The following is a 24131-nucleotide window of genomic DNA, read 5'->3' as shown; positions in this document are numbered from 1 at the left end:
AAATGTGTCATTAAAAACATATTTGTCAATTTAGAAGCTGAATTGAGTGATTTACTGTTTCCAGTGTTACAGCTACGCTAAGCTAACGCGTCTTTTGGGTGTAGCTTATACTTAGCGTACCGACCTGACAGTGGTTTCCACTGCAGGCGGACTCATGACAAGACAGAGAATACGTGTAATTCTCCTCTTGGAGCTTCCATGCAGAAACCCAGAAACACCGTGCAGCTCTGAGTCTAATGTGGAGAGATTAGTCTGTGAGGAACAGTACGAGGCGAGGAAGAGATTATTCCAGCAGCTAAGTGTCTCCGTCCTCTGCACCTCAGGATACAATGTGCAGTCAGTCAGTCTTCGTCTTCGTCTTCGTCTTCTCCTTCTCCTTCTCCTTCTCCTTCTTCTTCTTCTTCTTCTTCTTCTTCTTCTTCTTCTTCTTCTTCTTCAAACAGCTGAAGATCGCTGGTGCCTTAAATAATGCTTTAATCTTCCAGTGTTGGTCGATAGAGTTCACTCAGAAACGTTTGGAAACTATAAATGCTTTACTGTAAAACATCAAAAGATTTACAGGATTATGCACTTTGTTTAATTAATGTAGAGCAAGCAGTGAGTTTAAATAAATGCAGATAACATATAAAAGCAAAAGACTGATTGAACTACCAAAGACAACTTGTTCATGATGTTCAGTTGGATAAATGACTAAATGTAAAATGCTAAATTCATTTAATTCCAGTGTTTCCCAAGCAACGCAGTTTGAAGAGCTCCTGTGAGTAGTTTAAATATCAAAATGAAAGATGAATTAATCTCACAAATGCATATCTGCTGTGTTTACCTGTGAAGTCTTTGATTTACAGCCGTGCAACAAAGATTTATGAGTCAGTCAGTGTGTTGGACCGGTCACCACTTTGGTTCAGATTGAAATATCTAATATAACTATCAGATAGAAAGCTTTGCCATTCCTAGAGGATGTAATGACTTTTGGGGTTCTCTGGCTTCTACTACAGCTCCACCAGCAGGTTGACCTTTTTGGCTTTTACAGAAAGATCTTCACATAGTTGGACTGCTAACACACACACATATGATGAGTCCTGAGGACTTTGGTAAGCGTCTGACTTTTCTTCTAGTGCCACCACGAGGTTGACATTTGTGGTTTTGAGTGAAATGTCTCCACTGTGGTTCGCACATTCATGTCCCCCTTTAGTGATTCCCTGACTTCTTATGCAGGGACACCATCAGGTATTTTGTCTAATACTCTGGTTTACAACTAAATGACTGCAGAACAGTCTCAGCTGGACTTTGTGTTAGCTGCTAAGTTTTGTGTGTTGTGTTAAGATATCTTGCACATACACATGGTCTACATGTGTTGGCCCCAGTGAGCTACTCTCAAAATGTTACAATTAACTTCCATGAAGTGAATACACAAGACGAAAACACGTAGCAACAACCTGTCAATCACAGGTAGCCCCGCCCTAAAGCATACGCTGCTTTATCCTCTTGTTAAATGCTTCCATAAGTCACTAAACATCATGAAAATGTTACTGAGTTAATAAATCAAGAGAGAAGTGGAAACATTTTCTCATAGACTTCTATACAACCAGAGGAGTCTCCTGCTGCTGGAGGTTACAGAGGAGTCTCCTGCTGGATGTTACAGAGGAGTCTCCTGCTGGATGTTACAGAGGAGTCTCCTGCTGGATGTTACAGAGGAGTCTCCTGCTGGATGTTACAGAGGAGTCTCCTGCTGGATGTTACAGAGGAGTCTCCTCCTGCTGGATGTTACAGAGGAGTCTCCTCCTGCTGGATGTTACAGAGGAGTCTCCTCCTGCTGGATGTTACAGAGGAGTCTCCTGCTGGATGTTACAGAGGAGTCTCCTCCTGCTGGATGTTACAGAGGAGTCTCCTCCTGCTGGATGTTACAGAGGAGTCTCCTGCTGTTGGATGTTACAGAGGAGTCTCCTGCTGGATGTTACAGAGGAGTCTCCTCCTGCTGGATGTTACAGAGGAGTCTCCTCCTGCTGGATGTAACAGAGGAGTCTCCTCCTGCTGGATGTAACAGAGGAGTCTCCTCCTGCTGGATGTACAGAGGAGTCTCCTCCTGCTGGATGTTACAGAGGAGTCTCCTCCTGCTGGATGTTACAGAGGAGTCTCCTCCTGCTGGATGTAACAGAGGAGTCTCCTCCTGCTGGATGTACAGAGGAGTCTCCTGCTGCTGGATGTTACAGAGGAGTCTCCTCCTGCTGGATGTAACAGAGGAGTCTCCTGCTGCTGGATGTTACAGAGGAGTCTCCTGCTGCTGGATGTTACAGAGGAGTCTCCTGCTGCTGGATGTTACAGAGGAGTCTCCTGCTGCTGGATGTTACAGAGGAGTCTCCTCTGCTGGATGTTACAGAGGAGTCTCCTCCTGCTGGATGTTACAGAGGAGTCTCCTGCTGCTGGATGTTACAGAGGAGTCTCCTGCTGCTGGATGTTACAGAGGAGTCTCCTGCTGCTGGATGTTACAGAGGAGTCTCCTCCTGCTGGATGTTACAGAGGAGTCTCCTGCTGCTGGATGTTACAGAGGAGTCTCCTCCTCCTGGATGTTACAGAGGAGTCTCCTGCTGCTGGATGTTACAGAGGAGTCTCCTCCTCCTGGATGTTACAGAGGAGTCTCCCGCTGCTGGATGTTACAGAGGAGTCTCCTGCTGGATGTTACAGAGGAGTCTCCTCCTGCTGGATGTTACAGAGGAGTCTCCTGCTGGATGTTACAGAGGAGTCTCCTGCTGCTGGATGTTACAGAGGAGTCTCCTCCTGCTGGATGTTACAGAGGAGTCTCCTGCTGGATGTTACAGAGGAGTCTCCTGCTGAATGTTACAGAGGAGTCTCCTCCTGCTGAATGTTACAGAGGAGTCTCCTGCTGGATGTTACAGAGGAGTCTCCTCCTGCTGGATGTTACAGAGGAGTCTCCTCCTGCTGGATGTTACAGAGGAGTCTCCTCCTGCTGGATGTTACAGAGGAGTCTCCTGCTGGATGTTACAGAGGAGTCTCCTGCTGAATGTTACAGAGGAGTCTCCTCCTGCTGAATGTTACAGAGGAGTCTCCTGCTGGATGTTACAGAGGAGTCTCCTCCTGCTGGATGTTACAGAGGAGTCTCCTCCTGTTGGATGTTACAGAGGAGTCTCCTCCTGCTGGATGTTACAGAGGAGTCTCCTGCTGGATGTTACAGAGGAGTCTCCTGCTGCTGGATGTTACAGAGGAGTCTCCTGCTGGATGTTACAGAGGAGTCTCCTGCTGAATGTTACAGAGGAGTCTCCTCCTGCTGGATGTTACAGAGGAGTCTCCTGCTGGATGTTACAGAGGAGTCTCCTCCTGCTGGATGTTACAGAGGAGTCTCCTGCTGGATGTTACAGAGGAGTCTCCTGCTGAATGTTACAGAGGAGTCTCCTCCTGCTGAATGTTACAGAGGAGTCTCCTGCTGGATGTTACAGAGGAGTCTCCTCCTGCTGGATGTTACAGAGGAGTCTCCTCCTGTTGGATGTTACAGAGGAGTCTCCTCCTGCTGGATGTTACAGAGGAGTCTCCTGCTGGATGTTACAGAGGAGTCTCCTGCTGCTGGATGTTACAGAGGAGTCTCCTGCTGGATGTTACAGAGGAGTCTCCTGCTGGATGTTACAGAGGAGTCTCCTCCTGTTGGATGTTACAGAGGAGTCTCCTCCTGCTGGATGTTACAGAGGAGTCTCCTGCTGCTGGATGTTACAGAGGAGTCTCCTGCTGGATGTTACAGAGGAGTCTCCTGCTGGATGTTACAGAGGAGTCTCCTGCTGGATGTTACAGAGGAGTCTCCTCCTGCTGGATGTTACAGAGGAGTCTCCTCCTGCTGGATGTTACAGAGGAGTCTCCTGCTGGATGTTACAGAGGAGTCTCCTCCTGCTGGATGTTACAGAGGAGTTTGTAACTTATGAATAAAAGTTTTAGAAAAGAATAACACCTCTTTAACTCATAGAGCTCGTAATGAAAGTCACAGAGCACATAATCCAACATCGGTTTTGTTTAGTTCTGGAAACATTTCATATTTTCTACCTCAGACATTTCTTTAGGCGTCAGGAGAGAATGAATCAGTAATATTCTAATGGAAGAAAACTTAAAAAGTACAAAAGGCGACATGTCAAGGCCAGTTGACTAAACGTCCCCCGCTGCCTGCAATCAGATCTTAAGTCACACTTCTTTATGTCAGAAAGAACAGTTACCATGGTGACTGATCATTTGTAGTGCCGAGCAGGCAGGTAAGGGCGACGACCGCCACAGGGCTGATGCATGAATGAGAGTCTTCATCTATTCAGGTTGAACCTGCACCACGCAGCTGCTGCACGGGACGTTTGATGACACAATGAACTCAATGTGATGCATCCAGCTGTTCCTGCACGCTCAGTGCAGCTCGGCTGTTCACGCAGACTCCTGCGTCTCCTCTACCTGTAGCTCTTATATCTGCTGATGATGCCTTGGAGGCTTGTCCTGTCTTCACGTCTGCTCTCCTTTCTCACACACTTCTCTATTTATATCTCTAACAACAGACAGACAGTGTTAGCAACTGGTGGAGACGGCTAGTCCCATGAATGTCCAATGGCTATGGTCGCTAACATAGATCCCTGGTTACTACGAGGCACTGACGTTAGCGGTCCGCGTGTCAGCCAGATAAAAGTCAGATTATAATCATTCGTCTATTAAATCTACTCTATTTTTGGTAAAGCCTATATTCTTATTGTCGCACTGTTCATCGCACTTTGTGTGGTTGTACCTGATCATAATAATGTGAGAGGTGACATGTTGCCGGAGGACAGCGGTGGAAACGTGAGCTTATCGTTAGCTAACAGATTTATATCGTCATAGCTGAATATTTAGCTGAGTTCCCAAATGTGGATGCAACACGAGAATTCAGAAAGACTTCACACACACTACGAAACACAGCGGCTCAAGTGAAAGGCAAAGACAAAGGTTTTATTTCTCTGTCGGCTCCTCTACGTAAAGTTCTCAGACGATCTGAGCCGGTGCGTGGCAGAAACACTTCTAGTGGACGAACATTGAGAATGTTTTGCAGCTTCAGCTTCATTTCTTTTGTCCTCATTAGTCACTGAGACACAAAACATGAACATATGACCCAGGTTGAAAAATACAGAAGTTGCCCTTTAAAAACATCTGTACTGTCAGAACAACACGGAGAAGCAACGTACAAAATCATCTAAGGAGAAACATCCAAATGAGAATAATTTAGTTTGAATACTTGCAGGAGTTTTGAGCCTTTAAGACATCTTGAATGTCTTCTCTACTGTACGACCCAGATACCTCACTTTCATTATATCTATATTATATATGACCTTTTATACTTTTCAGCCCTTTACGGTGTTTAGTGTTCATGAAAGTGATTTAACGCTCAGTGTGTGTAGAACACATGTTCAATGCAGAGGCTCACATCTGCATCTGTCCGGCGGTGAAAGGACAATTTCATCAGTTATTTATGAGAATAAGCAAACGAGGGACATCCGATCGTGTTACATCCCTCCGCCTTTAGGAAAACCTTTATTGGATTTCAGATAATTGAATTTGAAAAACAGACTCAGGGTCCGTTTGTTTTGATCGTTGGTCATCTGGTTCAAACAGCACGGCTGTCTTTTTATTTTGTAAGAGTAGGCCATTAGAAAACCAGCATCATAACTACATGAGCACAAGCAGAACACCATGTGGGCAGATGTGACGCCCGCTTGCTCTTGTGGTCATCCTTTTCCTCAAAGTAGATTTTAAGCCTGTGGTACGATAGTTCAACATTCATCATCTGGTAACTGATGTTACAGAATATCCCTTCAGAGTCTGGAGGGTCGGACAGCAGCTGATGTATTTCAGTCTCTTCTGTAGTCGACGACTCGCATTCAATGCATTCAAACAAAAAGACACTTGGAGAGCAACATAAACTGCACTCGTGTACATTTATAATAATAAAAAAGACTTTATTCCAAAAGAAACACGGTATGAAAACATGGACATTGGATGTAGATGTTGGAGCCAGAAGGAGAAATATGAGGAGAAGCTCACAGGACACGTGCACGTGACTGGACCTTTGAGATATCTAAGCACACTGAAGCCACACTTATGGAAACACAAAGCAGTACACATGAGTATTGTTGTGTACACAGTAAGTTAGATAGATAATACACGTCAACAGAAATATGATTCACTACTGAAACACACTGTTGGGTTGTGTCCGGCAGCAGATCCTCTTCAGCACACACAGCTGCTGTTAGAGACGGACGACTTGGCTAATCACATAAACCCTTCCAGCATTTCTAGGCTAATTATTTGTTGCGTGCAGTTTCCATTCAAATGACACTTCACAGTACTGCACATGGAAACTGAAGCCGTAACCCCAAACACAGCGACATCCTCCAACGTGATTCAAACTATCAGAGAATAAACTGAAACATAAATGTCTTTGGTTTATTCATCACAATACTTAATGTGGCTTAGAGTCAATGCAGTGTGTGCACTGAGCAAAAACAGCAATAATACTCGTAACATTCTGTCTAAATCACAAATACACAACTTCCCTTGCAGGAGATTTACACAACACATTAGTGGCAGATCAGTGTCATGTCTCATGTCCCTCATGCCCCGGCTGCTTGAGTCCTGCTGGTCCTCGGCACACACACACGGTGCCCAGAGCTGCTTCCCTGGTCCAGTCTGGAGCCACATGCCCATCCTGGCCCGGGATCAAATCCCATCCTAAATCCTCCCCATGTTTACTCCCTTCACTTCCCCGTGTCTGGAGAGATAATACTGAAACTGCCACGGTGTCAGTACGATGTTACACGCAAAGACTTCCAGAGACCATGCGGAGTCGTGTTCACAATAACTCTTCATGACATGAGTCTAAAAGCCTTTAAACACTGGGGGCGTTTTTATTCCTTTTTTTCTGAACTGTTGTTTTTAAAGGCAAATAATAACGGCATCAACCAATCACGTGCAGGACGGAAATATTCAACACGTACAACGCGAGGCTACGTAGTCTGAACCAGCGATGCCAGATGTAAAATGTTAAAACATTTGTTTCCTCACAACCACGAGAAGAAGAAAGTGTAAATCAGATTGTTTAGTCTTTAAACGACTTTTTGACACGTCTACAGATCTACCCACGTTGTTTTTCTAAGCGAGCTAAACCACGATGTGTGGAAAAGGCTACGTGTGCATAAGTCAAACTATCGTACATTATGGCACTTTTAGTATTGATCGTACAGAAGGCAAAATAATCGTACAAGTACGATAATCATTGTACATCTGGCAACGCTGGTCTGAACAAACCCGGCAAACTTTATTACTTTTTTCAACCTTGACAAAGGCAGCGCATAACAGATCCTGTCTTACCTTTCACAATAAAAGCCTGAGACATATAGATTGTAACTGTAACCAGGGAACTCACAGACCATTCCTCACGCCCCTGTTGTGTAAAGGCCTTTACTCGAGAACGCTCCTACGATACGAGAATGTGTGTTTTCGACACTATTGCCTGATGATACAGACTGAGAAGAACGAGCTGAGGTGACACATTTTAACAGTCGGCTGTCGTACCTCGTCAGAATACAGACTTACAAACGGGAGCATCTCGGTGGCTCAGCAGGTGAAGCTGAACCAGCCTCTCTGTCACATGCCTCCCCTCGCTCAGTCAGTTGACAACTTAGTAATGCTCGAGTTATTGTAAAGTATAGCACCACTCAGAATAACCTTATTGCATCGACCGTCATCTGTCCGCAGAAGGGGGTCAGAACACTAACATCTGGGCTCCACACAGTAACTCGTCAACACCATCAGAAATGTACAAAACAATAGTTTTTTAAATCATTTTTGTTGTTGTTATAAAGTACTTGAAAACATGACGACGTTGCCGAAGAAAAGAAGCGAGAGAAGAATCTGCCAGTGTCAGTGTTTCTGAGGTGATGAACAGGTGCACTAACATATGCGGCTGCATCCATTTTCATTCAGCATCTTGTTTGTCTGCAGGCACAGGAGGCGGCACTTTGCACCAGTGCTGAAAATAACAATAAGCAATAATGACTGTTTCACATCCACCGGCTTAAACACGACACAATTCAGAGCCAACTTCTTCTATTTATTTTACTCCCTAAGGTGAGACACTATAGGCAATTGCTTATTTAAACAGACTATTGTAATGCAAACAAATAATAGTCTTAATGTAAGTATTCAGCTGCAGAGGTTTCCTGGTGATATAAAGTTAAAAGGTTGTATTCACCTTGTCTCTCTCTACTCTCTACTCTACTGTATCCAAGGATAACACTGTCCCCATTATAGGGCTGTTCAGACTCGCCTGAAAACATAAAAGACAGGGCACATATGTGAAATATTTGGCACATATATAGCAAATATAATATAAAGAAAACAGCTAAAAAAAGGGATATAAAAAGTTCCACTTAAGTATACTGCCCAAGGCAAAGAAGTAGCCTTCGCTGAGGTTATTATCAGAGGTAAATATGTATTTCATCTCAGCTCTGGGCGGGCTACACTAAGGCAAGTCCACGGTTGCTAATGCCAAATCTAAACACAGGGAAATCAAATCATACAACAGTTCATATTAAAACTATAATTCTATCCCAGAACATGTCATCAGTGTAATGTTTAAGTGTTGCATGCAAACACCAGTCAAACAGCGATGAGTGAGACGATCATATTTGTGCCTACAGTAATGTACAAACGACACCGGTTACTTTTAATTTGGGCGTCCCGTTCACCGGCTGTGTGAGGAAAGAAAGAAGAAACACAACTATTTGCCTCTTCACTTCATCTAGTGTGTTAAGAGCTTAACATCCAATACATGGTGAGAATATGTGTAACGTAGATTATACGCGTGCCTGCCTTTGTTCTCCGGCTGTGGCACCTCCGATCTGTGACAATGCAGCGAGTCGACACCTTCAAAAACTACATCCCATAATCACCTCACATCAACCAATACACCACTTACTACTGTACAATTATCTTAAAGGAATAGTGTAATATTTAGATACCACTCTCATGTCTGTTTGCTGAATATGAAGCTACAGGGAGTTAGCTAAGATTAGCGTAAAGATGGCTAACAGCGGCTAAAAGCAGCTAACAGCAGCTAACAGCGGCTAACAGCGGCTAACAGCGGCTAACAGCGGCTAACAGCTAGCCTGTAACACATGTTTTAAAACAAAAAGCCAAAGTGCTGGTAACAGGCATCAGGGTCTACTTTTTTTTTTTAATGGAACAAGGCTTTAAAACAGCTTCTCTGCAAAACACAACAACAACTATGGTTATCATTATTTTATTTTGAAGGGCTCTGAAGGTCAAATCTGACCCGGCAGAGAATATTAAAGAGTTATTATTTCTTTAACAGAATAATGGTTTTAACAGAACGTTTTATTGCTGCATGTCGTACCAAACAATTAGGTTTGGGTTAGGGTTTACCCAAACCTAAGGGTTAGGGTTTCCACAGCAGCCCAGCTGGGGAACATTGGACCCATCAGGTGATATATAAACTTGCTAAAGTGGGATTCGAACCCTGACAGCTGATCCACATGGAGAGCGTTTTAAAAAGCTTTTTTGACATCCCCCACTCGCATCGCTCAGAAGAGATACGGCTCTATTTTATCTGACGTATCAATCCACACTCACTGTTAGAGGGGCACTGGGCCCCTCAGACCCCCTGTGGTTTTTTGTAATTGTTCATCACCTGTATCTACATTGATTGACTTAAACCCATAATGAATATAAGTATGTGGAACAGACCCGCGAGCTGTTAGCACCTGTTTTCAGTCTTTACGTTAGCTAAGCTAACCGGCTGCTAACTGTAGCTACATGTTTAGCATAAAGACGTGAGATGGTATGAACTTTCTCATCTAACTCTTCGCAAGAAAGCCAACAAAAATATCCCAAAGATATTCCCTTAAAGGAAAGGTATGTTTAAGATAAAAGAGCCACAGCAGTTAGCCTGTGGGTACAACAACGAGAGATTTGTGCCTGTATGCACACAAAGATTAATAAAAACAACCTCCGACGTTAAAGTGATGCCAATAAGCACATATCATTATTCTTTATGCTGTAAGTTTTATTCAAATGGCTCTCTTCCCTGGAACCGATGTGCTTCTTTCACCGTGTGAAGAGAGTGTGTTATACAAATGGCTGTTTTATAAATGTAACTCTGAATGAGAACAGCCATAATCAGTCAAAGCCAAGCTCTTCTATTAAGTTTTATAAATCATGACTCCCTGATTATTGTAGCAGATAGGATCTACCCCTCCAGAGGAAGGCACTATGAAAGGTTTCACCGTCCTTGGATTTTCATCTGGATTTGACTGACTGATAATAACGTGCCGGTTCGTCCCCTACAACAAGTCACACTCCTGATTGAGAAGTTTGGAGTACAGGAGCTTCTCTGTCTTCAGTCCATCCTGTCCTCCCTCTGTGTACAGCTTATTGAAGGGAATCAGTAATGTGTCGTATTATCATACCTGAAGTCACAGAGGCAGAAGTCTCTTTTGATCTGCAGGTAACTACTTCAGGGAGCACGGGGAAAGAGTTTATTTGGCGTTACCTTTTTATTCATCTTGAATGTCTTCCGTTGAATTGTGCCGTCCTTGTGTTGTGCTAAAGGTACAGGTAGCCCACCCAGTAAACGATGTTGAACAGCAGGAAGGAGGTGGGAAAAAAGACACGCGAGTATGCGTCCAGTTCAAGTAAATCTATGTGGATGCGTCCTTTCCTCCAGCCTCCTTCTTTACACTCCTCCATGCAGCAGAAGAAGCTCTGGCAGTCTTTTCCGTCCAGACACTCGAAGACACACGCGTCCTCAAAGTCCTGCCAGTACAGGGAGTTGTTTAAAGTGATGACGGTGTGTGGAGGCCTCACATCCAGGACAGAGTAGTTCTGAGGAGAAGAAGAGACACACAGGAACAGGAAGTCAAGATCCCTCATCAAATCATTTGTTTCCACAGCGCAACAAAAAAAGATTAAAGGGGCAACGCGACATTAAAGGGGCACACCAGTGATTTAGTTTTGTACTTTTATTACCTTCCCATACTGGCTCTGGGGACGTGGAACGTCACCTCTCTGTGGGGGAAGGAGCCGGAACTAGTGCGGGAGGTGGATCGCTACCAGTTGGATCTGGTGGGGCTTACCTCCACGCACAGTCTTGGCTCTGGAACCGTACTCCTGGATAGGGGTTGGACTCTATTCTTCTCCGGAGTTGCCCAAGGTGTGAGGCGTCGGGCCGGGGTGGGGATACTCACTAGCCCCCGGCTGAGCGCTGCTACGTTGGAGTTTACCCCGGTGGACGAGAGGGTCGCCTCCCTACGCCTTCGAGTTATGGGGGGGGAAAACTCTGACTGTTGTTTGTGCCTATGCCCCAAACCGCAGTTCTGAGTATTCGGCCTTCTTGGAGACCCTGAATGGAGCCCTCCAGGGGGCTCCAGTCGGGGACTCCGTAGTCTTGCTGGGAGACTTCAGCGCACACGTGGGAAACGATGGAGACACCTGGAGAGGCGTGATTGGGAGGAAGGGCCTCCCTGATCTAAACCCGAACGGTCGTTTGTTGTTGGACTTCTGTGCTAGTCATGGAATGGCCATAACAAACACCATGTTCGAACATAAGGATGCTCATAAGTGCACGTGGTACCAGAGCACCCTAGGCCAAAGGTCAATGATCGATTTTGTAATCGTATCATCTGATCTGAGGCCGCATGTTTTGGACACTCGGGTGAAGAAAGGGGCGGAGCTGTCGACTGATCACCATCTGGTGGTGAGTTGGATCAAGGGGTGGGGGAAGACTCTGGACAGACCTGGTAAACCCAAACGGGTAGTGCGGGTGAACTGGGAACGTCTGGAGGAAGCCCCTGTCCTGGGGATCTTTAACTCACACCTCCGGCAGAGCTTTTCAGCCATCCCTGTGGAGGTTGGGGGCATTGAACCTGAGTGGGCGATGTTCAAAACCTCTATTGCTGAAGCTGCGGTGATGAGCTGTGGTCTCAAGGTCTTAGGTGCCTCAAGGGGCGGTAACCCTCGAACACCGTGGTGGACCCCGGTGGTCAGGGAAAGCCGTCCGACTGAAGAAGGAGTCCTTCCGGGTTATGTTATCCGGGAGGACTCCGGAAACAGTTGCAGGGTATCGAAGGACTAGAAGGGCGGAAGCTTCTGCCGTGTCAGAGGCAAAGCAGCGGGTGTGGGAGAAGTTCGGAGAAGCTATGGAGAAGGACTTTCGGTCGGCACCAAGGTGCTTCTGGAAAACCATCCGGCACCTCAGGAGGGGGAAGCGAGGAACCATCCAAGCTGTGTACAGCAAGGGTGGGACCCTGCTGACTTCAACTGAGAAGGTTATCGGCCGGTGGAAGGAGCACTTTGAAGAACTCCTGAATCCGACTAACACGCCCTAGAGAGGCAGAGCTGGAAGCTGATGGGGGATCATCGTCAATATCCCTGATGGAAGTCACTGAGGTAGTCAAACAACTCCACAGTGGCAAAGCCGCAGGGGTTGATGAGATCTGTCCAGAAATGCTGAAGGCTTTGGGTGTTGAGGGGCTGTCTTGGTTGACACGCCTCGTCAACATTGCGTGGAAGTCTGGGACAGTGCCTAGGGGTTGGAAGACCGGGGTGGTGGTTCCCCTATTTAAAACGTCCAGCTGGAAGGAGACCCCGTGGAAGACCCAGGACTCGGTGGAGAGATTATATCTCCTCACTGGCCTGGGAACGCCTCAGGATCCCCCAGTCGGAGCTGGAGGATGTGGCCCGGAGAAGGGAAGATTGGGGTTCCTTACTGGAGCTGCTGCCCCCGCGACCCGATCCCGGATAAGCGGTAAACGATGGATGGATGGTATCACAGATATGTTTCTAATCAGAGTCAGGGGAAGTAAGGAGGTAAACTCAGACGTTCAGGTCCCATGGGAAACAAAAATCAACGTTGACTTATTTTAATTTACATCCGTACCTTTAAATGTCGTAATAAACGTACTTATTTGAACTTTAGAGCCTTTAGTTTGTTCACTAAAGACTTTAAATGATGCGTGAAAAGCTAAGTGAAACACTCGACACAAATGATATAAACGGATGCAAAAAACTTTTAAACGGGCTGCACCTCCTGATATCCTGCGCCTGTGATGCAAATACATCTTAATCAAGATTATTTCTACCAATCTAAAACTGTATGCAGTATTAATACATACTGTGAGATGCATGAAACCCTTTGTAATACCATATGTAACGTATATGTATTGCAATAATCTTCCTTTTAAAAGGTTCACGCAGGACGACAAAGCTTTGTTTATGTGTCATCAACAGATAAATCCTCCAACCTAATGCAACTGGGACACCAACTCTGAAACACTTGTGTGTGTATATATATATATATATATATATATATATATATATATATATATATATATATATATATATATATATATATAGTATATCTAGTTGGACAGAAATAAAAATCAATGACAAAAAAGGTCATTTGGAGGAGAGAGCACTATTATCCTCCAGTAAGCCCGGCCGTCTCTGTGGAACATCACAGATCAGAGCTTTGCTTTCTGCTCTTCCTTGAGTTGAGTTTGCTCAGACTGATGCTTTGTCTCTTATAAAGAGCAGCAGTCTTCTCAGAAGAGCTTATAAAGAGCAGCATCACATCATCTGTTCTGCAGAGCAAAGCACCGTCAGAGAAAAGCTACTTCTGTGACATGCGACAGTAATCCTGCACATAAAGGCTTCAGCTCCGTCCACATGTCACCATCTACATCACTAATGAGGCTGATCAACTATTAACTCATTCCCCTCAGATGTATGTTGATATATTGAACCGTTTTGTCATATTTGCAAAGAGATTCAAGTAGTTAAATCACTTTTTTTTGGCATTTTTCTGCGCAGGTAACTAATAAAACTACAGACAATTTTAGAAATAAATTATCATTAGTTCAATTGAAATATTTCTTTAGTGGGGTATTTTTTATATTTGTATTTTTTGTATGACATTTGTGTCATTCTTGGCCGGCGTGTGATTTCTTTTTTCATAAAGTACTTTAAACTTCTTTTTCTCAGTAGCTTTATTAAAGCGAAGAGACTTCTCCCTCGTGCAGCGTCGCTGTAGTTCAACTTCTTATACCAATAAAACATATTGTAAAAACTCACAGATCTTTTAGGTTCCATGCAGCTGGGGCTCTGCGCGCCGTACGAATAGTAATTCAGCGTTGCATACTCCATCAGAGCTGCAAAGACGAACAGGAAGCAGACGGTGACGAAGAGGTCCATGGCGGTGACGTACGACACTCTGGGCAGTGACGTCCGCGCCACACTGCTCAGCGTGGTCATCGTCAGCACGGTGGTGATACCTGAGGGAACAAGAGGACAAACTCATTTCAACCACTGCAGGTAACAATACAGATCCACCGGCTTTGTGCCGGATCTATCTTCAGACGCGTACTGACATTAAACTTGTATTTATTTCCTCTGCATGACGTTCATTTCACTGAATGCAGGAAAAGGACAAACACCAACAACTGTGGACAAAGAACATACGTATGTTGAGCGTACAGAACATTTGTCATGTTGAGCTCTAATCTGCCAAATACTTTAAGATACAGAACGTGAACAACCCCATTGCAGTGAAACCTCCACCTGTCTTATATTAAGATATAGTTTTTAATATACATGTTCTTACACTTTCTGACTTTGCCTGCTGTTTCAACCATAAAACCAAAACAATGAGCTGAAAGATGCTAAAACGCTCTGCAGCGCTGAGGGGAGCTGGAGAGTTGGGTGATCATTCTCCGTGAGTTCTTCCACGCGAGTCATTTGATCCTTTGTTATGGATATAATATAACAAATTGATTTGTGCAGCTTTAACGTTTCCTGGTTTTACTACATGCAAAAAGACGCCTTTCTTTTTAGACGTTTTATTAGTTTATTTACCTTTCAGCATTATCACACCGAGTTATTTTGATTATTAAGATGACGTCAATAATAACTAGAACATAACATTTAACGTAAACTTCTCCAAGCTGCTGAGCTAGACGCTAAGCTAAGCTAACAGCAGATGTTGTTGACGTCACTCAGATTCCTCCAGCGTCTCAGTAGGTTTCCATTCTTTCCCCCCCGAGCTTTAAGAGATGCCGATAAGAGGAGAAACATCTGCGACTGTTTCGCTGAGGTTCCCATGGTAACAAGCTGGCTCCATCTATTTCAGGCGGACACACTTTTCCTCGAGCCTCAGCTGCAATGATTACACTCACCTGCCGTCTGCTGAGGCCCAGACACAGAGAGGCACTTATCTTGACTGACAGCTTCTGTATGTAATGTGTCAAACAGAACGGGTTCAAGGACACGACGTCTGCGAGCGCGTTCCACGCAGCTCAAGTGTGTGATCGCCCGTATCCTTCTCGTCATCTTTTATAAATCAGGTGAGAAGTCGGGTCATTTTCTCATAGACTTCTATACAATCAGACTTCTTCTTGCTACCTGGAGTCCTGGACTCTACAATCATCCATCCAGCTGTGTTAAGGGGCACGAATCACATTTCTTTTGTGCACATGTGACTCAGATTTGGTATCTGAGCTTTTCAATTCTGATTTGCGTCCCTAAATATGAGCCGCTAAATCAGATCTGTCTTATTTTTGCAACGCGACCTCAGTCTGAACAGTAATATCGGAATTCATGCAACTTTTACGTCCCTGCAGGTCGACATTCTGCTGTTACTTGAAGTCCATACTTTACAGAAGACAAAATGAAACATGAAGCATCAACACTAAGCAGACCACAGCTACAAATACACCAACATTTAGAGGATTCTGCTGCACAGAAACGGACTTCAGTGGCCTCTTTACTTCCGTACGACAGCGTGCTGCGTTTGAGGTCTTCGTTATTGTTATTTTCTACATGCAGCTCACACTGGAATCTGATATTGGCCACATTTAAAAAATATTGTAAAAGATCTGAGCAATAATACCAGATTGAGCACGAAGACTAAGACTCACTATCGTCATTCGTTCTCCTGATTTGCATGCAATGATCCGGACATATTAATAATGTTCTACCTCCAAAGGTTGGCTGCTGTAATGTTTTGGTGTTACTGGGTCACTTGTGCAAGAGGACACAATGTATTACATGTTTCCATTAAGTGAAAAACATTCATGCAAGTTATTCAGGAAGAAATCATGAAATTTCGTTTGCACAGATATCTCCGTATAGTTTGTATGTGTACTGTTCACAAGATCTTTGTCATGTCAGTGGAAAGGTTTGAAATTGGTGTACGTAATAGCATTTCTCCAATTCCTAAAATTGAAAGCCTGAGCGAACACAACATCATTGAAACATGTGACAAATGGATAAAAATGTAAACTGAGAAAAAGAAAATGGATGAATTACCTTCAGCAGTGTTCCACAGGACTGCACAACAACACGCAGACAGCATGCACAAAGAGAGGAAACATAACCAACAGAAGAAGGACCGACTCAAGTTAAGTGACAAACAAACATCCATGCAGTAAATAATTTTATTCTGCACATGGAAAGCTCATGAGAAGGACCTTGACGTGACGTCTGCGTCAGTGTTTCCACTCGTCTCTAACAGCTGAAGCTTTACTCAATGTTCCAGACATAAAGCTGTGAAGCTGCAGAGAGCACGCAGTACCTAAAGCCGTTCTGGCTGGCGTGGCATCCTTTTTGATCCAGAAGGACACCCAGGAGAGGACCACGGTGAGGATGCAGGGGATGTAGGTCTGGATGGTGAAGTAGCCCATTCTTCTACTCAGGTCGAAGTACACCGTCATCAACACATAGTCCCCTGTGTGTGAAAACAACACAAGTTAAAACTTTACGGACACACACGCCTCCAGTCACTGGGAAAGGAATTATACCTGTCAATCACAGGTAGCCCCGCCCTAAAGAGAGGCTGCTTTATCCTCTAATTAACTCTAAATGTTTCCATAAGTCACTAAATGAACATCATGTTGAAACTTGAAACTACAGATTGAGACATAAACTCATCAGGAAAATGTTACTGAGGTAATAAATCAAGAGAGAAGTAGAAACATTTTCTCATAGACTTCTATACAACCAGAGGAGTCACCTCTTGCTGGAGGTTACAGAGGAGTCTCCTCCTGCTGGATGTTACAGAGGAGTCTCCTCCTGCTGGATGTTACAGAGGAGTCTCCTGCTGGATGTTACAGAGGAGTCTCCTGCTGCTGGATGTTACAGAGGAGTCTCTTGCTGGAGGTTACAGAGGAGTCTCCTCCTGCTGGATGTTACAGAGGAGTCTCCTCCTGCTGGATGTTACAGAGGAGTCTCCTGCTGCTGGATGTTACAGAGGAGTCTCATCCTGCTGGATGTTACAGAGGAGTCTCCTCCTGCTGGATGTTACAGAGGAGTCTCCTCCTGCTTCCTCCTGCTGGATGTTACAGAGGAGTCTCCTGCTGGATGTTACAGAGGAGTCTCCTGCTGCTGGATGTTACAGAGAAGTCTCCTCCTGCTGGATGTTACAGAGGAGTCTCCTGCTGGATGTTACAGAGGATTCTCCTCCTGCTGGATGTTACAGAGGAGTCTCCTCCTGCTGGATGTTACAGAGGAGTCTCCTGCTGGATGTTACAGAGGAGTCTCCTGCTGCTGGATGTTACAGAGGAGTCTCCTCCTGCTGGATGTTACAGAGGAGTTTCCTGCTGGATGTTACAGAGAAGTCTCCTACTGGATGTTACAGAGGAGTCTCCTCCTGCTGGATGTTACAGAGGAGTCTCCTGCTGGATGTTACAGAGGAGTCTCCTGCTGCTGGATGTTACAGAGGAGTCTCCTGCTGGATGTTACAGAGGAGTCTCCTCCTGCTGGATGTTACAGAGGAGTCTCCTGCTGGATGTTACAGAGGAGTCTCCTCCTGCTGGATGTTACAGAGGAGTCTCCTCCTGCTGGATGTTACAGAGGAGTTTCCTGCTGGATGTTACAGAGGAGTCTCCTACTGGATGTTACAGAGGAGTCTCCTGCTGGATGTTACAGAGGAGTCTCCTGCTGGATGTTACAGAGGAGTCTCCTGCTGGATGTTACAGAGGAGTCTCCTGATGCTGGATGTTACAGAGGAGTCTCCTCCTGCTGGATGTTACAGAGGAGTCTCCTGCTGGATGTTACAGAGGAGTCTCCTCCTGCTGGATGTTACAGAGGAGTCTCCTGCTGCTGGATGTTACAGAGGAGTCTCCTCCTGCTGGATGTTACAGAGGAGTCTCCTCCTGCTGGATGTTACAGAGGAGTCTCCTCCTGCTGGATGTTACAGATGAGTCTCCTGCTGCTGGATGTTACAGAGGAGTCTCCTCCTGCTGGATGTTACAGAGGAGTTTCCTGCTGGATGTTACAGAGGAGTCTCCTGCTGGATGTTACAGAAGAGTCTCCTGCTGGATGTTACAGAGGAGTCTCCTGCTGGATGTTACAGAGGAGTCTCCTGCTGGATGTTACAGAGGAGTCTCCTCCTGCTGGATGTTACAGAGGAGTCTCCTGCTGCTGGATGTTACAGAGGAGTCTCCTCCTGCTGGATGTTACAGAGGAGTCTCCTCCTGCTGGATGTTACAGAGGAGTCTCCTCCTGCTGGATGTTACAGATGAGTCTCCTGCTGCTGGATGTTACAGAGGAGTCTCCTGCTGCTGGATGTTACAGAGGAGTCTCCTCCTGCTGGATGTTACAGAGGAGTCTCCTGCTGGATGTTACAGAGGAGTCTCCTCCTGCTGGATGTTACAGAGGAGTCTCCTGCTGCTGGATGTTACAGAGGAGTCTCCTCCTGCTGGATGTTACAGAGGAGTCTCCTGCTGGATGTTACAGAGGAGTCTCCTCCTGCTGGATGTTACAGATGAGTCTCCTGCTGCTGGATGTTACAGAGGAGTCTCCTGCTGCTGGATGTTACAGAGGAGTCTCCTCCTGCTGGATGTTACAGATGAGTCTCCTGCTGCTGGATGTTACAGAGGAGTCTCCTGCTGCTGGATGTTACAGATGAGTCTCCTGCTGCTGGATGTTACAGAGGAGTCTGCTGCTGGATGTTACAGAGGAGTCTCCTCCTGCTGGATGTTACAGAGGAGTCTCCTGCTGGATGTTACAGAGGAGTCTCCTCCTGCTGGATGTTACAGAGGAGTCTCCTGCTGCTGGATGTTACAGAGGAGTCTCCTCCTGCTGGATGTTACAGAGGAGTCTCCTGCTGCTGGATGTTACAGAGGAGTCTCCTCCTGCTGGATGTTACAGAGGAGTCTCCTCCTGCTGGATGTTACAGAGGAGTCTCCTCCTGCTGGATGTTACAGATGAGTCTCCTGCTGCTGGATGTTACAGAGGAGTCTCCTGCTGCTGGATGTTACAGAGGAGTCTCCTGCTGCTGGATGTTACAGAGGAGTCTCCTCATGCTGGATGTTACAGATGAGTCTCCTGCTGCTGGATGTTACAGAGGAGTCTCCTGCTGGATGTTACAGAGGAGTCTCCTCCTGCTGGATGTTACAGAGGAGTCTCCTCCTGCTGGATGTTACAGAGGAGTCTCCTCCTCCTGGATGTTACAGAGGAGTCTCCTCCTGGATGTTACAGAGGAGTCTCCTCCTCCTGGATGTTACAGAGGAGTCTCCTCATGCTGGATGTTACAGATGAGTCTCCTGCTGCTGGATGTTACAGAGGAGTCTCCTCCTGTTGGATGTTACAGAGGAGTCTCCTCCTGCTGGATGTTACAGAGGAGTCTCCTCCTGCTGGATGTTACAGAGGAGTCTCCTGCTGGATGTTACAGAGGAGTCTCCTCCTGCTGGATGTTACAGATGAGTCTCCTGCTGCTGGATGTTACAGATGAGTCTCCTGCTGCTGGATGTTACAGAGGAGTCTCCTGCTGCTGGATGTTACAGAGGAGTCTCCTCCTGCTGGATGTTACAGAGGAGTCTCCTCCTGCTGGATGTTACAGAGGAGTCTCCTCCTGCTGGATGTTACAGTGGAGTCTCCTGCTGGATGTTACAGAGGAGTCTCCTGCTGGATGTTACAGAGGAGTCTCCTGCTGCTGGATGTTACAGAGGAGTCTCCTCCTGCTGGATGTTACAGAGGAGTCTCCTCCTGCTGGATGTTACAGAGGAGTCTCCTCCTGCTGGATGTTACAGAGGAGTCTCCTCCTGCTGGATGTTACAGAGGAGTCTCCTCCTGCTGGATGTTACAGAGGAGTCTCCTCCTGCTGGATGTTACAGAGGAGTCTCCTGCTGGATGTTACAGAGGAGTCTCCTGCTGCTGGATGTTACAGAGGAGTCTCCTCCTGCTGGATGTTACAGAGGAGTCTCCTCCTGCTGGATGTTACAGAGGAGTCTCCTGCTGGATGTTACAGATGAGTCTCCTGCTGGATGTTACAGAGGAGTCTCCTGCTGGATGTTACAGAGGAGTCTCCTCCTGCTGGATGTTACAGAGGAGTCTCCTGCTGGATGTTACAGAGGAGTCTCCTGCTGGATGTTACAGAGGAGTCTCCTGCTGCTGGATGTTACAGAGGAGTCTCCTCCTGCTGGATGTTACAGAGGAGTCTCCTCCTGCTGGATGTTACAGATGAGTCTCCTGCTGGATGTTACAGAGGAGTCTCCTCCTGCTGAACTACACTTTACTGTAGTCGTAAGAAAATATCAGGACATTTTACGTTTAATTATAACACAATTAAATGAAATCAAATGTTTTGCATTCTGTCATTAACAGTTTATAAGTATTATAACATCCCAACAGAACGAAACAATGCTAATTGTTCTGCATCTTTCCGACAGTGTGATCAGTTAGAAGTATTGTTGGCTGTTAGATGAAGAGAGATCTTTATATATTTCTTTCCTTCATGTGTAAGAGTTCATGTTGGAACATAATGATGCAGTTTTCAGTAATAAAACAGCTTCTTAAAGAGTTGTTGTACAAACAAAAGCTTTATAGTCGTCAGATCCAGACAAACGGCTTCTGAGATGACAGTTGACGCAACAAACTTGTTGCACAATAACTGAGTGAAGTCAGAGTCCGATCCTACCTGCTGTCGTCTTTATTATGTCCGTCGTGTTCCTCAGGCCCATGAAATCAAACTGGTAGAGACGCCAGGACTTCTGGTCCGTCGCCTCCACAGAGTTCTTCCTCCACCTGTAAATCATCTCATCTCGCGGGTATCCATCTGTAATTACACAGAGCACGTGTGTGTGACCCTCGGCGTTACATCCTCATGATGGATGTCCTGCGCAGACACACACGGGGCCGCCGGAGCAACATTTGTCTTGTGCTGGAGGCTGGCTAATGAAGAGACGGTCTGCGATGAAGACAGAGGCCGAAGCAAAGTGGATTAAATGAAAGCTTTTGGTTCAATAATGCACCGAATCCACGCTGACGCTGACCTTCACCTGCTTTTACAATCATCACGTGAGGTTCATGATTCCATCTCCGTCTTAAACACACATATTCACTTTCAGAGGAAGAGCTAAAGGCCCACACGGCACCGTGTGACCGTGACACAGGGCTTCAACACAACGATGATGTAATTGGCTTTCAATTAACAGAAACGTTCCCAGTGACGGAGATGTTGCTCCAACTGCTAATGTTGTCAAACCTGCTTGATGGATGAATTCCATGAACATTTGCTTCGGTTCTCTCGGTCGATATTAACGATGCCATTAAACATTCAGACATCGCTGCTGAAAGTTATTCTGAAAATAAAAGCGTTGGAGAATCCTCTTAAATACTTGTACACAGTTATGAGCTCAAACACAATCAATGATGCATTTATAAAGAAACAATATTCACAAGACTTAACGCACATTAGCCGAACAGGAAGACAGAGTACTTTTCAAAATAAAGGGAGAGGCTGTATGGTTATTCCTTATGACATGTGGGACGAACAGCTTATCTTTTATTTTGAAAGGGAACATGTGCAGTTTAAAACATAAATGTCAGATTATAGCTTTAAGATGATTCACATGAGGGTCATCTTATTCAAAGATACAAAACATATGAAGAGTGTTTAAATATAACACATTGTTGTAGGTTAAATAACTCACGAGATGTTATTATTATTATTATTATTATTATTATTATAGTAAACTGGATCTTCTTGGTGTTTCAAATAAATATAATAAAGTAAACAAACAAACTGAAAAATGTGGAAAATCGCGACGAGCATTTCTTTTACAGACCAAACAATAAATTGATTAAATGAGAAAATAATCATCAGATTGATAAATAATTATTAGTTGCTGACCTACGTAACATATTTAAAATGAGCTTCACATTAATGCATCAGTAATAAAGATGTAATATATAATAATACACGTTTCTAATAAGACTTTTATTGTAGTATCAGTTTCGAAGCATCATCCAAATGTTTGCTCAGTTCTTAAAATAAGCTTCAGTGTCAGTTTGACAATTTTAGCAGAAGAATCCAATAAAAAAGGATTTTTATGAGCATACGTTGGAACTATTCATTTAAAACTGCAGGAAATTAGACGACGTGATGTTATGACCCGCAGCAGGTTACTGAGATAAACTCCACATTCTTCGTAGAACATCAAGTTATTCTTACAGTAAGTTCAGTTAAAGACACTTTTAGTTGATATTTGCACCGAATACATTTACTGCAAATGTTATGAGCTGATTAATATCAGGGGTTATCGTCGCCTTTCTAACGAAACAAACAAAACAACTTCTTTAGGTTTAAGCAACACAACTAATACGATACTGAGCTGATAATATAATCATGTTTCAGAACAATAGCAGCTTTATGTTGGGAACTGGGAAGTCCTTCAAACTAAAGTGCAGTGAAATTCATTTCTATGTAATAAATTCATTGATTTTCTTTCGCTTTAGCGCAGCAACAACTTATTAATCAGAGAAACATAAGATAAGCATTTATCTGAAGGAGTCTGACTGTAGGATCTGATATAAGACTCTGGGTAATAAGAAGAGCTGCACGATAACATCCTCCATGATGACACACTGATGAGTTATTTTCGATAAAGTTATATTTGAAACCGTTTCCTCTTCTCCTAATAAAACAAAACAAAACCGCTGGACGAACGGCAATACATCCGATAAATTGTTTTAACTACTCTTCATCAGAATTTGGAAAATCTAAAAGAGCTGCACGATTTGATTATCTTATTACATTTAAGATATCAGAGGGCTTATTAAAAATATAAGCTGCATAAAGGTTAATGACAGTGAAACAGTGAAACCAAAACAACGAGCTGAAAGAAGCTAACCTTCTCAACAGAGGGGTTCTGTAGAGCTGCGTGACGCGTCTTTATTTGATCTCAGAGCTTTAAAGAGAAAATGTGACTTCCTCAGAAAAAAGGAAACGTTGTCATGGAAACGGATGCCTTACTTTCCTCACATCTGCTTCATCAGATCGCTCATCTGTTGCCATAGCTACAGTAATACTAATAATCATTTTTAGAGCACTTACCAAAACAAAAGAACAAAGTGCTCCACAGAGAGAAACAATGAAATGAATTCAGGATAAGCTTTGTGATAAAAGTAGCTTTTTGAATGGAGCTCCTTAATGACAAGGCAACAGGAAACAGACGTGTAAAAGTGTTTTAAACTCTACATGTTCCCTTTCAAAATAAAATAAAAATACGGTGTTCGCCCCACAAGTTTGTCACGTCACGAGGAAGAACTATTATGATGACAACCGAACAGCCTCGCCCAGCTGGTGTGATGTGGAGCGTAAACTTAAAGTTCTGTCCATCTAAAGTAACTGTATTTTGAAAAATCTTCCTGTTAGGCTAATGCGTGTTAAATCTTATGCATATTGTTTATTTATAAATGCATGTGCCTTGAGCTCATAACTAATGTTTAATCTTTGTGTTCCTTTTGCATCAATGTGTGCTTTTATTTTTTAGCTGCAGCCAGCAGCTCTACATCTCGCTACAATCCTCTGACAGTTTTCACTATAGGATGCTGAAATTAAGCATGAAGTTTAAGTGTGTGTGTGTGCGTGTGCGTGTGCGTGTGTGTGTGTGTGCAGTTAAATGCAGTTTGCGCTTGTTTCTGGTTATTTCTTGTTGTCTTTTTCCAACAAATGTTATAATCCCTTCATACAGAGGGGTTTGGTTTTCCTTGTGCGATGTGAGGGTGTAAGCACAGAGTGTCTAAGGACAGAGGGTTTAAGGACAGAGGGT

At 44.5% G+C, this 24131-nt stretch overlaps 1 protein-coding gene across 2 annotated transcripts in view; it reads right to left on the bottom strand.

Annotated features, from left to right (window-relative positions):
- Positions 1-5938: 5938 nt before the first annotated feature.
- Positions 5939-24131, bottom strand: part of gabrg3 (gamma-aminobutyric acid type A receptor subunit gamma3) — a 49754-nt gene continuing 31561 nt past the window's right edge. The window contains exons 6-10 of one of the 2 annotated variants that reach the window (XR_003832133.1): positions 20996-21133; positions 16652-16804; positions 14155-14354; positions 10577-10908; positions 5939-8035 (exon numbers count right to left, since the gene is read on the bottom strand). Coding sequence is in view for 1 of the 2 variants with exons in the window: in XM_029429521.1 (XP_029285381.1) it covers positions 10630-10908; positions 14155-14354; positions 16652-16804; positions 20996-21133 (770 nt within the window). In the remaining variant the exon portion in view is untranslated. Of the gene's footprint in view, positions 10909-14154; positions 14355-16651; positions 16805-20995; positions 21134-24131 lie in introns of both variants that reach the window. The other variant, XM_029429521.1, reaches the window with a different exon arrangement.

This window comes from Cottoperca gobio, chromosome 4 (genome assembly GCF_900634415.1).
Source record: "Cottoperca gobio chromosome 4, fCotGob3.1, whole genome shotgun sequence".
Classification (NCBI taxonomy): domain Eukaryota; kingdom Metazoa; phylum Chordata; class Actinopteri; order Perciformes; family Bovichtidae; genus Cottoperca; species Cottoperca gobio.
Note: the sequence above shows the minus strand (reverse complement) of the source record. Positions and strands in the feature narration are given on the sequence as shown.